The sequence below is a fragment of the Microcaecilia unicolor genome, chromosome 1, assembly GCF_901765095.1.
Source record: "Microcaecilia unicolor chromosome 1, aMicUni1.1, whole genome shotgun sequence".
Lineage (NCBI taxonomy): Eukaryota > Metazoa > Chordata > Amphibia > Gymnophiona > Siphonopidae > Microcaecilia > Microcaecilia unicolor.
In genome coordinates, this window is record NC_044031.1 from 71,110,093 (window position 1) to 71,124,120 (window position 14,028).

The following is a 14,028-nucleotide window of genomic DNA, read 5'->3' on the forward strand; positions in this document are numbered from 1 at the left end:
ATCGGGCTTTGGAGCAATATAAACCTCCTACAGATATACAAGAAATATCGGCATGCTGGAGCCGAGATGTGGGGAGGCTGGTACCAGAAAAGTGGATCCGGGAAGCCCGCAAGTGGGGCGTTAGGCTTGTCCGCTGCTTTTGACACTGTCGATCACAGCATACTTCTCGATATCCTGTCCTCACTTGGATTCCAGGGCTCTGTCCTTTCCTGGTTCTCTTCCTACCTCTCCCTCCGCACCTTCAGTGTTCACTCTGGTGGATCCTCTTCTACTTCTACTACTACTATTTAGCATTTCTATAGCACTACAAGGCATACGCAGCGCTGCACAAACATAGAAGAAAGACAGTCCCTGCTCAAAGAGCTTACAATCTATCCCTCTGCCTGTCGGCGTACCTCAGGGTTCTGTTCTTGGTCCCCTCCTCTTTTCTATCTACACTTCTTCCCTTGGTTCATTAATCTCATCCCATGGCTTTTTCTACCATCTCTATGCTGATGACTCCCAAATCTACCTTTCTACCCCTGATATCTCACCTTGCATCCAAACCAAAGTTTCAGCGTGCTTGTCTGACATTGCTGTCTGGATGTCTCAACGCCACCTGAAATTAAACATGACCAAAACCGAGCTTCTCATTTTTCCCCCCAAACCCACCTCCCCACTCCCCCCGTTTTCTATTTCTGTTGATGGCTCTCTCATTCTTCCTGTCTCCTCAGCTCGAAACCTTGGGGTCATCTTTGACTCTTCTCTCTCCTTCTCTGCTCATATCCAGCAGATCGCCAAGACCTGTCGTTTCTTTCTTTACAACATCCGTAAAATCCTACCCTTTCTTTCCGAGCACTCTACCAAAACCCTCATCCACACCCTTGTCACCTCTCGTTTAGACTACTGCAATCTGCTTCTTGCTGGCCTCCCACTTAGTCACCTCTCCCCTCTCCAATTGGTTCAAAACTCTGCTGCCCGTCTCGTCTTCCGCCAGGGTCGCTTTACTCACACTACCCCTCTCCTCAAGTCGCTTCACTGGCTCCCTATCCGTTTTCGCATCCTGTTCAAACTTCTTCTCCTAACCTATAAATGTACTCACTCTGCTGCTCCCCAGTATCTCTCCACACTCGTCCTTCCCTACACCCCTTCCCCGTGCACTCCGCTCCATGGATAAATCCTTCTTATCTGTTCCCTTCTCCACTACTGCCAACTCCAGACTTCAAGCCTTCTGTCTCGCTGCACCCTACGCCTGGAATAAACTTCCTGAGCCCCTACGTCTTGCCCCATCCTTGGCCACCTTTAAATCTAGACTGAAAGCCCACCTCTTTAACATTGCTTTTGACTCGTAACCACTTGTAACCACTCGCCTCCACCTACCCTCCTCTCCTCCTTCCTGTACACATTAATTGATTTGATTACTTTATTTTTTGTCTATTAGATTGTAATCTCTTTGAGCAGGGACTGTCTTCTATGTTTGTGCAGCACTGCGTACACCTTATAGCGCTATAGAAATGCTAAATAGTAGTAGCAGTAGTGTAACTTTAGAACAACACATAGCGCATATTTCTCGGCTAGACAGGCATGGCACGCAGGAGCGACAACTATAGACGCCTGCAGGAAATGTGATATGTCGGGAGCCTCTTACTATCATGGTATTTGGCAGTGCCGGAGAACTCAGGCGTTTTGGTCAGCTCTCTCTCACCAGGTTAGTCGGATCCTGGGAAGTCGGGAGGTATTAAAATTTGAACAGGTGATGTTTTGTTCGCTGGCTAGGTGGGATAGGGGTACCTGGGGGAGAAGATGTTTCTCAGTAAAGCGTGCATTGTGGGGAAGAAATGTATCCTAAATCATTGGGTCTCGGATTCAACCCCTTCAATTTGGTATTGGAGGAATAAACTACATGAACTCATGTTATGGAAGTCACGTGAGGCACGATACACTCCTAAGAGAAAACAGCGTTTTTTGCAGACCTGGGAAGCTTATATCAATAATCTCTCGCCAAGAGCAAGGAGTCAAGTATTGAATAGATTGGAATAGTGGACCTGAAATGCAAGTAAGAACCAAAGGGGGGGGGGGAGGGGTACTAGGGAGGGAGGAGAGGGGGGATAAGGGGAAGGGGGGAAAGGATATTGGTTGAGAGTAAGTGAGGAAGGGGGGGCCAACAAACGATTAATGGCCAGGGGTTGAATAACAGTGGGGACGATCGGAGAGGGTACAAGAGACAGACTCTTTCCGCTCAAGCCAATGGGTTATTTGGAGGAGATGGGGGCGGGTATAAATCAAGGGACTGAGTCCTACTGTATAGGGAAGATTCGTGGGATAGTTGGATTGCAATATAGGTTGTTGTGGTGGATTGTAATTGCAATTTGGAGGCTGTTTTTTTTTTCCTTTCTTTTCTTTATCCTTAGGTCACACAAAGTAAAACTCTTAAGTGCAAAAAGTATTATGGGGGAGAGGGGGAGGGAACTGAATTTAAGATAGCCAAGTTAAGATGTTGATGTTTATGATATAGTTAAAAAAGGGCATTGTACTATGATTGAGCAGTGATTATGAATTCTGCATATGTTCCAGTTGCAATGTGGTAATCAAAACGTTGAACCATAAAAAAAGGGGGGAGGGCGGGAGGGGGGAGGAAAATGTTAAAAGAAAATATTTGGATGTTGAATCTCTGGAATACTTCCAATGTTCAGGCTTTAGAATTATAGTGAACAGTACATGGAGTATGTTGCACGTTTAACCTGATGAAGCTTTAATAAAAATGTTGAAACATAAAAAAATCAGTGTTACATTGGCCACCCTCCAATCTTCCGGTACCACACTCGATTTTAAGGATAAATTACATATTTCTAACAATAGCTCCGCAAGTTCATTTTTCAGTTCTATCAGTACTCTGGGATGAATACCATCCAGTCCAGGAGATTTGCTACTCTTCAGTTTGTAGAACTGCCCCATTACATCCTCCAGGTTTACAGAAAATTCATTCAGTTTCTCCGACTCGTCGGCTTCGAATACCATTTCTGGCACCGGCATCCCACCCAAATCTTCCTCGGTGAAGACCGTAGCAAAGAATTCATTTTATCTGTCCGCTACGGGTTTGTCTTCCCTGATCGCCCCTTTTACTCCTCGGTCATCTAGCGGTCCAACTGATTCTTTTGCCTGCTTCCTGCTTTTAATATACTAAAACAATTTTACTATGTGTTTTTGCCTCCAACACAATCTTTTTTTTTTAAGTCCCTCTTAGCTTTCCTTATCAGCGCTTTGCATTTGACTTGACATTCCTTATGCAGTTTCTTATTATTTTCAGTTGGTTCTTCCATTTTCTGAAAGATTTTCTTTTAGCTCTAATAGCTTCCTTCACCTCATTATTTAATCACGCCGTCTGTCGTTTGGTCTTGCGTCCTCCTTTTTTAATACTCGGAATATATTTGGCCTGGGCTTCCAGGGTGGTGTTTTTGAACAGCATCCACAACTGATGTAAATTTTTGACCCTTGCAATCTCTCCTCTAAGTTTTCTTTTCACCGTTCTTCTCATTTTATCATAATCTCCTTTTTTAAAGTTAAACACTAACGTATTTGATTTCCTATGTATACTTACTTCAAAGCTAATATCAAATCCAATCATATTATGATCACTGTTATCAAGCGGCCCCAGCACCATTACCTCCCGCACCAGATCATGTGCTCCACTAAGGACTAGGTCTAGAATTTTTCCTTCTCTCGTCGGCTCCTGTACCAGCTGCTCCATAAAGCTGTCCTTGATTCAATCAAGGAATTTTACCTCCCTAGTAGGTCCCGATGTTACATTTACCCAGTCAATATCGGGGTAATTGAAATCACCCATTATTATTGTGTTGCCCAGTTTGTTTGCGTCATTTCCTTTAACATTTCTGATCCATCTGTTCATCCTGGCCAGGCAGATGGTATACACTCCTATCATTATCCTTTTCCCCTTTACACATGGAATTTCAATCCACAGTGATTCCAAGAAGTGTTTTGTTTCCTGAAGAATTTTCAATCTATTTGATTCAAGGCTCTCGTTAATATACAATGCTACCCCCTCCACCAATTCGATCCACCCTATCACTACGATATAATTTGTACCTCGGTATGACAGTGTCCCACTGGTTATCCTCCTTTCACCAGGTCTCAGAGATGCCTATTATATCTAATTTTTCATTTAGTGCAATATATTCTGACTCTCCCACTTTATTTCTTAGGCTCCTGGCATTCGCATATAGTCATTTCAAACTGTGTTTGTTGCTCCTATTTACATCATGCTTAGTACTTGACAGTACTAATTTGCAATCTTTTGTCTGATTTTTATTTTGGGACACCTGATCTACTACGGTCTCTTTTGCAACCTCACTATCAGGATACCCTATCTTCCCTGTTTTGGCATCCTCTAGACAAAATCTTCCATCGGAGGTGTCCCAATTGATATGGCTAGCTAAGGCTCTTAATCTTCTCCTGGAGATGCACCTAGCCAGTCAAATTTCAGGATTACCACAATGAATATGCATGAGATATATTTGCATATAGCAGGAACCCATTTATAGGCAACTCTATTTCATGCATATTCAGTGTGGTATTCCTGAAAACATGACTGGCTAGGTGTAACTCCAGGAGCGGTTTGAGAAGCACTGACCTAATCCAGATTAATTGGGCAGTTTATGGACTGATCTGGTCAAGTGGTATTATGATATTATAGATCAGGTCACTTGTAATGGTTTTTATTTGTAGGTTTTTTTTTTTTTTAAATCCTGGAGGCTTTATTCAAGGATGCTTAAATTAAGTGCTGCATAGTATTCCCTCTTAATTCTCAAATTTCCATCCCAGCACACACATACCTGTCTGAATTTCCACTCCTGTTCATGTTCCGATTCCCTCTGCTTTAGGGGATCTTTAAATAGATCACTGTCAATGCGAGAACCAGGATCAATGATATCTTGCTGCTGTTGCTGCTGCTGCTGCCTTTTCATGGAATCATTTGACATCTGCACTTTATTGATACGTAAAGCAGCTCGGTTATCTCGGGCTTTTTGCTTGGAAAAGAAAGAAAAATACAAGATTAGGTTTCCCTTCTAATAAGTATGCACAAACAAATATAAATGAAGAAGACAAACAACATTCTCACCACTATATATAACAAGTAGAAAAATGTCTGCTTGAAGTGGTACACTGGTGTACTTCTCTTTTTTTCAGTCTGCTCCATCCCATCTCAAAGTCTGTGAAACTATTAGCAACAATGGTGATTACAGCAGAAGCACTGCACTTGCTGCTCTGTTGCTCCCCTCACTTAAACTGCTGTGGTTGGAGATGGGGAGTGGCAGTGACTTGCACAGCTTCTCAAGCTGCACAATAAGAGCTAACTAAACAGTTCCCTTAAAGAATGAGAGGTACCATCAGAACTACTAGGGCAGCAATATAGCCAATGGGGATAAAACGAGGAGGGACTTAAAGAATGCTCCAGACTTTGGCAGCTAGGATTTAATGTAAAAGAATGCAGGCCATGTGTCTGGGCTACAAAATCCTGAGGGATCAGTACAATTTAGGGGGTGAAGAGGAGTGGGACTTGGATATGACCTTATGTGATGATTTGAAGGTGGTTAAACAGGTAGAAAAGGCAATGGCAAAGTCAGAAGGATGCTTGGGTGCATAGGGAGAGTAACAGCCAGAACATTACATTACTTATATTCCGCATTTACATCAAAAAGTTCTTTGCAGATTATAAATAAAGAAGCTAGACATACATAGGAAATAAGCTAGACATACATAGGAAATATCATACAATGCAATCAAATTTTAGTCAGCAAATGCTTTTGAAACAGAAATGCCTTAACAGCCTTCCTATATAACAAGTAGTTAGTAAAGTGTCTAATTTCTAACAGTAAAAAATTCCATATCTTTGCAGCTTGATATGAAAAGGATGAAGTAAATCATTTTTTAGATTGTATATCCTTTGGGTTTGGAAGATTTAAGTTCAATTTCTTCCGCATTACTCGAGTGACTGATTTTTGAGGTAGAAGCAGTAGATTTGATAAATATATAATGGAGCTCTACCATGAAGAATTAAAAAAAAAATTATACAAAGTCTTAATGAAATCTTGGTTTTGAAAGGCAGATAGAGCTTCTCCTCTCTTTATATAATTGCATTATCAGATTGATGGACTGCAAATATTAATCAGGCTGCTATGTTTTGTATGGTCTGTAATTTCTTAAGTAAATACTTGTGTCCTCCTAGATATATTATATTGCAGTAATTGAGCTGAGATAACAGTAGTGATTGCACTAAATCTAAAAAAATTCTGGTTGCAAATAATTTTTTGTCAGTAGTGTAGCCACACAGACAATTTCGGGTGGACCAGAGATCAAAGTGGGTGGGCCAAAAATTTCATGTCTGCTGCTGCTGCCTCCACTCTCCCAAAGTAAATCTCAGATTTAACTTCGCCTCCCCTACCAGTGCCCTCTCTCTCTCCCTCCCAAAGCAATTGGAATACCTGAGCTGATGGGTATCCCCAAGCCCCGCCAGTTGAAGACCTCCTTCCTGCCAAACGAGCTTACTTTTAGGCAGCTGACAGCACTGTTCCTGAACCACTGCTGCTAAACACTGGAGCGGACGGAGCGGAGCGGAGCGAGGCTGAGCATGCCGCCGCGCACAGCCATGTCATACCGCTTAGGATGGAACAACGAGCTGCACGACGCGACCTGCTTTTCAGTGCCGACTGCCGAGTCTGCCTCTGCAAGCCCGAAAGGTAGGTCAGCTGGAGCCTGGAGATCAGCTGAGCAGGTTCCGTCTGCAGTAGTATGCTACGCGATGACTCACACAGTAGAAAAAAGGCTGCTACAGTGTGTGTGCTTGGGTGGGAGGGCCTGAGCCGAAATTGGATACCTGTAGCTACACCCTTGTTTCTTATTCTTTTTAATTTCCACAATGTCGAAAATGTATGCTTAGTTAAAGCATTTATTTGCAGTTTCATGGTTAATTTGCAATCTAACAGAACCCTTTCCCCCAAAATATGTGTGATTCTAGATGACAACTCTTCTCTCCATTTACTAGTTTTTGATCAGTTTCTATATATGTTTGTGTGTTAAATATAAAAAAATTAGTTTTCTCTATTTTTGGAAATGAGTAATCTAATACTCAAGTAATTCAAAACATTTCTGAATTAATGGAACTGTTTCTTCCAAAGTGACTGGAAGATATCATCTGCATAAATATAAATTTTAAAGTGGAAGAGTGGAGGAGTGGCCTAATGGTTAGAGCACTGGTCTCTACATCCAGAGGTGGTCGGTTCAAATCTTGCTGTTGCTCCTTGTGACCTTGGGCAAGTCATTTAACCCTCCAATGACTCAGATATAAAGTTAGATTGTGAGCCCTCCAGGGATAGTGTACCTGAATGTAACTCACCTTGAGCTACCACTAAAAAAGGTGTGAGCAAAATCCAAATAAATAAATATATATACCTTGCATTCTCCATTAACGTCCTCAGAACAACATATTAAACAAAATTTCTTCACTGTATAAAACTGGTAAGAGAGAAAACTCCTAAACCAGGAGCCCAAGATGGTGCTTTAGAGGGAGGATGCTTCCACATTAGTTCTTTGCCTTAGAAGCAGTGCTTTGGAGATGTCTTCATTTAACTCTCTCCCACGCACTTCAGCAAAGAACAATTTTGTGGTGAGAGTTCCAGCAACCTGGGATGGTTTGCTGGGGGCTGGTGGAGGAGCACTGCCAACTCCAACCTACTTTGAACACAGTGTATTACCATAAGTACATAAGTATTGCCATACTGGGAAAGACCAAAGGTCCATCAAGCCCAGCATCCTGTTTCCAACAGTGGCCAATCCAGGTCACAAATACCCGGCAAGATCCCAAAAAAGCACAAAACATTTTATACTGCGTATCCCAGAAATAATGGATTTTCCCCAAGTCCATTTAATAATGGTCTATGGACTTTTTTTTAGGAAGCCGTCCAAACCTTTTTAAAACTCCGCTAAGTTAACCGCCTTTACCACATTCTCTGGCAACGAATTCCAGAGCTTAATTACATGTAGAATGACCCCCCCTCTGAGGAGAAGGTCCCACCAATGAATCCTGCGATTGCGAGGAAAGCTACGCCTGTAGACAGTCAGACATGGAATAGTGATCTCACTTCCCCTCCAACTGCCATGGGCGGGGGTACGGTGTATCCAGTTTTGGAGGCTGGGTCAGAGCCACAAAATCAGACGGACGTTGATGGAAGTTCTGCCATCAGAGAATCCCCAGTGCTACAGTTTCTGGTCAGACTTTGTTGAAAGGTCCTGCTACAGCAGTTAAGGAATTTAACCCAATAAGGCCTGAATTACTTACTCTAGATGATTTATATTTATTGTATTTGTATCCCACATTTTCCCACCTTTTAGACATTGATAGTGTCCCTAGGCCAGAACCTGTCGCAGCAGCTAGAACTGCTAGAACTTAAAGGTTAAGCGTACTATAAATGCCAAAATTAAATTAAATTAATTCAGCTAACACATAGCAACTGTGCTTTAAATGACAGATTACCATTACTCTTACGACTTCCAAGCCCCAAAAATTTGATTTGCAAAAGTATCTTTAATGGCAAATTTACTTATTAATTTTGTCATTGGTGGAATTCACTTCCTACGAATATTCTTCAAATATCTTATTATTTTTCATTTACAAAAGGCATTTAAAACTCATCTATACACATCTTCTTATAAGATGATGAAATGATTATTTTGTTAAATTATTTCTTTTTATTTTACTTATTATTTCATTTTATTTTCCAGGTGTTTTGCCCAGCTTCTTGCAATATTGTAAGCTGAATGGAACTCATATGAGATCTTGTGGGTTACAAGTACACAGTCTATTGTGCTGTATTGTATAAACATGGTTTAATGGTACAGAATCAGCATAGGTTCAGCCAATTGCCTCGACAATTTGCTTAATTTCTTTGAGGGCGTGAATAAACATGTGACTAAAGGTGAGCCAGTTGATGTAGTGTAACTAGATTTTCAGAAAGCTTTTGACAAACTTCCTCATGAAAGACTTCTAAGAAAATTAAAAAGTCATGGGATAGGAGTCCATGTCTATTTGTGGATCAGGAATTGGATACCGGACAGGAAAAAAAGAGGGCACTGTTAAATGGCCATTTTTCTCAATGAAGAAGGGTGAATACTGGAGTGTCGGAGGGATCTAATACTGGGATCAGTGCTATTTAACATATTTACAAATGATCTAGAAATCGCAACGACAAGTGAGGTGATTAAATTTGCAAATGACAGAAAACTATTCAAAGTTGTCAAAACACCTGCGGACTGTGAAAAATTGCAGGAAGTCCTTAGGAAACTGGAAGGCTGGGCATCCAAATGGCAGATGTAATTTAATGTGGACAAATGGAATGTGATGAACATTGAGAAGAATAATCCAGATCATAGCTACCTGATGCTAGGGTCCACCTTCGGAGTAGCACCCAAGAAAAAGATCTAGGAGTCATTGTAGACAATATGCTGAAATTTTCTGGCAGCCAAAAAAGCAAACAGAATGCTAGGAATTATTAGAAAGGGATGGTAAATAAGACCAAGAATATTATAATGCCTCTATACTGATCCATGGTGCGACCTCACCTTGAGTATTGCATTCAATTCTGGTTGGCATATCTCAAAAAAGATATAGCGGTATTAGAAAAGGTTCAAAGAAGTGCGACCAAAATGATAAAGGGGATGGAACTCTTTTCATATGAGGTAGAGGTAAGGCTAAAGAGGTTAGGGATCTTCAGCTTGAAAAAGAGATGGCTGAAGGGGGATACGATTCAGGGCTACAAAATCTTGAGTGCTGTAGGACGGGTAGAAGTGAATTGATTTTTCACTCTTTCAAATAGTGCAAAGACCAGGGCACACTCAATGAAATTACATGGAAATACTTTTATAACAAATAGGAGAAAATATTTTTTCACTCAAGTGAATAGTTAAGCTCTGGAACTTGTTGCCAGAGGATGTGGTAACAACAGTTAGCATACAGTATCTAGATTTCAAAATGGTTTGGACAAGTTCAATATCTGCTATTAAGATGAACATGGGGGAAGCTACTGCTTGCCCTGGGATTGGTAGAACTGCATGGGAGGGGCCATGCTGAGTGTACTCACAATAAATATTGCACAGCCTTGTGCATTAATTAGCATGTTAATTTTTGCATTTAAAGGAAGGTAAGTGCAAATATTTACCACAATTTAGTAATCAGACCCTCTAATCAAGTGGCATTAACTGTGTCATAGTATCTGCTACTTTGACAGTTATTGCGTGGTAACTACCTCTGCTTTAACTGTAAGATGCAGGCCCCCCACATATTCTCTATCCCACTGCATGTCAGCAGTTAACACAGAAATTAGTGTGCAATAACTGCCACATTAACAGCCGAGACCGCGTCGCAAATACCTGTGGCTATGGTAGCTGTATAGTGTTACTCTGCTACCAACAAAGCTTTTTAAGATCGACTGAAAGTAAATGGAGGAATATTAAGCAGCAAAGATTACAACCTCAACTCTGATTTTCATTTATCACTACTAAAACAATCCATTTCCTAATTCTTTGGAAACTGTCAGGACTATAGTAATGATCCATACCACATATGGAGCTCTTTCCTGGGAGCTGGCTTTTCTCCAAAGTTTAGCAATCTGCTTCACTCTTGTAGCCCAGTCTGTATGAAAAACATCAAAATGTCATTGTCAAATCAAATGCACAGGATTTTCAAATTAGTGTGGAACTTGAACTCATAGTTAAAAATATTATGTAGCATGGGTTGCACATGTTATAGAATACAATAGGAGCATCAAAATAAAAATGGATTAATTTATTCATAAAATTCTAGAAATTAAAACCCTTTTCCCCCAGGAAAGTGAAAAGGCCTTAAGCAGAGATTTTGAGCCCCAGTTATCAAGGGCTGTGAAGAGGATTGATTTTCATGATAGCCACAATAAATATTCATCAGGTATTTTGCACACATTGGTCTGAAAACCACAACAATTTGCTTAACTTAGCTGCCTGGAAAACCAGGCTGGTCTGCAGCTCTTGTAAATCAAAATCAAGCACTTCTGATCTAGAACAATCATGTTCCCAGTAAAGAAAACAATTTTTGATGTTTGGTGTTAAATAGTGGCACTCATATTTCAAACTTTCTAGAATGCATTCCATTTATAAACAGAAATGATCAACACTGCATAACTCCTACATTTCTGAACCTAACATTTACTCTGTAGTAGGATATACTGACCATATCTGTTTGTATGCATAAGGCCTGCATTGCCTGAGAACTATGAACTAAACTCTGACTAGGCCAGGAATCATCTTTTTAGGGCAATACTATCATGGTTGTTAAAAAAGACTTCCTGCAGCACTGGACACTGACATTCCAAGGGGCATCTGCATTTTCTTGTGTGTGAAGCTGCAGGAATGTGATTTACTCTGCCAGTGGTATGTGTAAATTTTCAGACTGGTATGTGTAAATTTTCAGACTTGGTTTGATTGGTAACAGGTTACCTGTGTCCTGCTCTTAATATCTCTTATTATCTTCCTGATAAACTATTGACTCCTTTATTCTATTTCACCCCCTTTTTATTCTATCCTATTAAACAAAAAAAAAAAACCTGTCTGTTCACTTGCAGAGGGTCTGACCTCTATAAGTTCCTTATCTGTCTCTATCCTATTGCCTATATTGCACTGTGATTTTATATTTTTATGCTGGTATTGTCTTAAAGGGATTTTAGAGAATTGTGTTTTGAATATCTGTGCTAGTGATTTCATCTTTTTTATGCTGGAATTGTCTTAAATGTGTTTTCATTGGAACTGTGTTTTAACCTGTGCCAAGTGTTTTAAACCTGTGGCTTAATCTGGTGACATTGAATCTGGTGTCTGTTTTCCTTAGAATTGTATGTTGAATCAACACTACCAGAGACTTAATTCAATCAATTTTGGTTACATAGCATCTGGTGACTCATAGCTCTGGAGGAGGGGCAATTTTGTTTTGAGCTGGGTAGTAGAACCTAAGTTTACCTTGTGAGCTGGGAGCTACGCTGGGCATTTTCAGACTTGGTTTGATTGTTACCTGTGTCCTAGTCCCACACACCCACCCCTTGGTAAACTCCCTTTACATAGGGCAATCAAGGGACAAGTATCTTCATTACACTTATTTGGTCAATCCTAATTCTTTTTATTCCCTCTCATAGTTCACCTTTTCATACTTGTGAATCACATCATTATGTGCAATATATGTTCTGTTTTAATCCTAAGGCAAACTATCTGGAGCCTTAGAGCTTGACCTGTCTTCAAATATCAGCCTTGAAAGAAGAGATCAACAAACTCAAGAAGAAATTAACTACAATTAAAGAAGTGTCCAGGATTACTCATTTCCCAGCTAATTTACCACCACCACTGCCTAAGAGAATGAAACATCAGAGGAATAGATGTGTCACAGTAGGCTCTAGTAGACACAGAAACACTCCTCCTTCCAAGCTTTGCCCCTGTCAAATTCTTTTGCAGCGCTGCATCATTATGATAGCAAAAAAAGAAGTACTGTGGTAGAACCAGAGGCAATGAAAATAGCACAACCCCAGAAACATCCCCCAACTAATGACAGAATTGTAAAAAGCAGAAAATTATTACTGCTCGGAGACTCCATTATCAGAGGCATTAACTCTGGGGCACAGTTCAGGGGTTCCAACGCAGTGAAATGTCTTCCAGGATCTTCAGCTACAAGATGTACACACCAAATACTGAAAGTGATCTGAGAAGAGAGCGAGGCTTCTAACGGTGATGTTGTAATTCACCTGGGGACATATGACCTGGCCAACAATAGCAAGTTTACAGCACACAGAACGTTCCAGATGTTTGGGGAGGGACTGAAATCTTTGGTTCGGACTGTGACTTTTTCTGAAGTAATTCCTACGTTGGGGAGGAGAGAGGAAAGACTACGCAAAACAGAGGAATTCAATAAGTGGCTTGAGTCTTGGTGTAAAGAAGAAGGTTTTAGATACATAGGAGAATGGGGTAATACGTGGAAAAATAACAGGCTGTACTGTAATGATGGGCTACATCTTTCTGTGATGGGAAAAAGGATCCTTGGGGAGAAATTCAGACAGTATGTTTCTAGACATTTAAACTAGAGGGTGGGGTGACAAAAGGAAACAGGGGATTTCGGAAAGTCACCCCCAGAATAAACATGATGGCAGAGGCAAAGGTCATGTAAATATTAAAAAAAAACACCCAAACTCACTAAGCCCTGATGTTTGAAGAAAACTTGGATATTGCTGCTATTATGGAATGGGATGTGACCGTACTGGGCTATAATCTTTTTTAGGGTGGATAGAGAGGGCTGAAGCGGAGGAGGAGTGGCTCTGTTTGTGAGAGAGAATATCAGAGCGGCTGAAATGCGGGGAACCTGGGGATAAGAAGCAGCTTTATAGATCGTCCTGGAAAGAGAAGATGGAACCTGTATCCACACGGGAGTTATCTACAGACCTCCTGTGCAAACGGAGAAGTTAGACAAGGATCTGATAGAAGATATTCAAAAGATTGGTATGAAAGGGGAGGTGCTACTGTTGAGAGATTTCAATTTGTCTGACGTGGATTGGAAAGTCCCGTCTGCGGAATTGGAAAGAAGTAGGGAAATTGTAGATGCCTGTCAAAGTACCTTGCTCAGACAAATGGTGACGGAACCTACGAGGGAAGGGTTGATGCTGGATCTAGTGCTCACTACTGGAGGTAGTGTTTCCGATATCCGGGTGCGTGCCCACCTATGTAATAGTGATCATCACACCGTATGCCTTGATATAAGGGCGAAGGCGGACGCACAAAACTCAAAGTACTGGATTTCAGACGTACTGATTTTGATAAAATGGGAGAATACCTGAAGAAGGAGCTGTTGGCGTGGGAAGGCATAGGAGAAGTGGAAAAACAGTGGTCCAAGCTAAAGGCTGCTATAAATATGGTGACTGATCTTTTTGTGAGGAAAGTAAACAAAAACAAGAGAAGCAGGAAACCTATATGGCC

The 14,028-nt window shown here is 41.0% G+C and overlaps 1 protein-coding gene across 4 annotated transcripts in view; it reads right to left on the reverse strand.

Moving 5' to 3' along the window:
- KMT2C (lysine methyltransferase 2C) overlaps positions 1–14,028 on the reverse strand; it is a 917,733-nt gene that overhangs the window by 259,588 nt on the left and 644,117 nt on the right. For all 4 annotated transcript variants that reach the window (XM_030198371.1, XM_030198346.1, XM_030198363.1 and 1 more), the window contains 2 exons: positions 10,608–10,681; positions 4,830–5,024 (listed from right to left, as the gene is read on the reverse strand). In XM_030198371.1, coding sequence (XP_030054231.1) covers positions 4,830–5,024; positions 10,608–10,681 — 269 coding nt within the window. The remainder of the gene's footprint in view (positions 1–4,829; positions 5,025–10,607; positions 10,682–14,028) is intronic.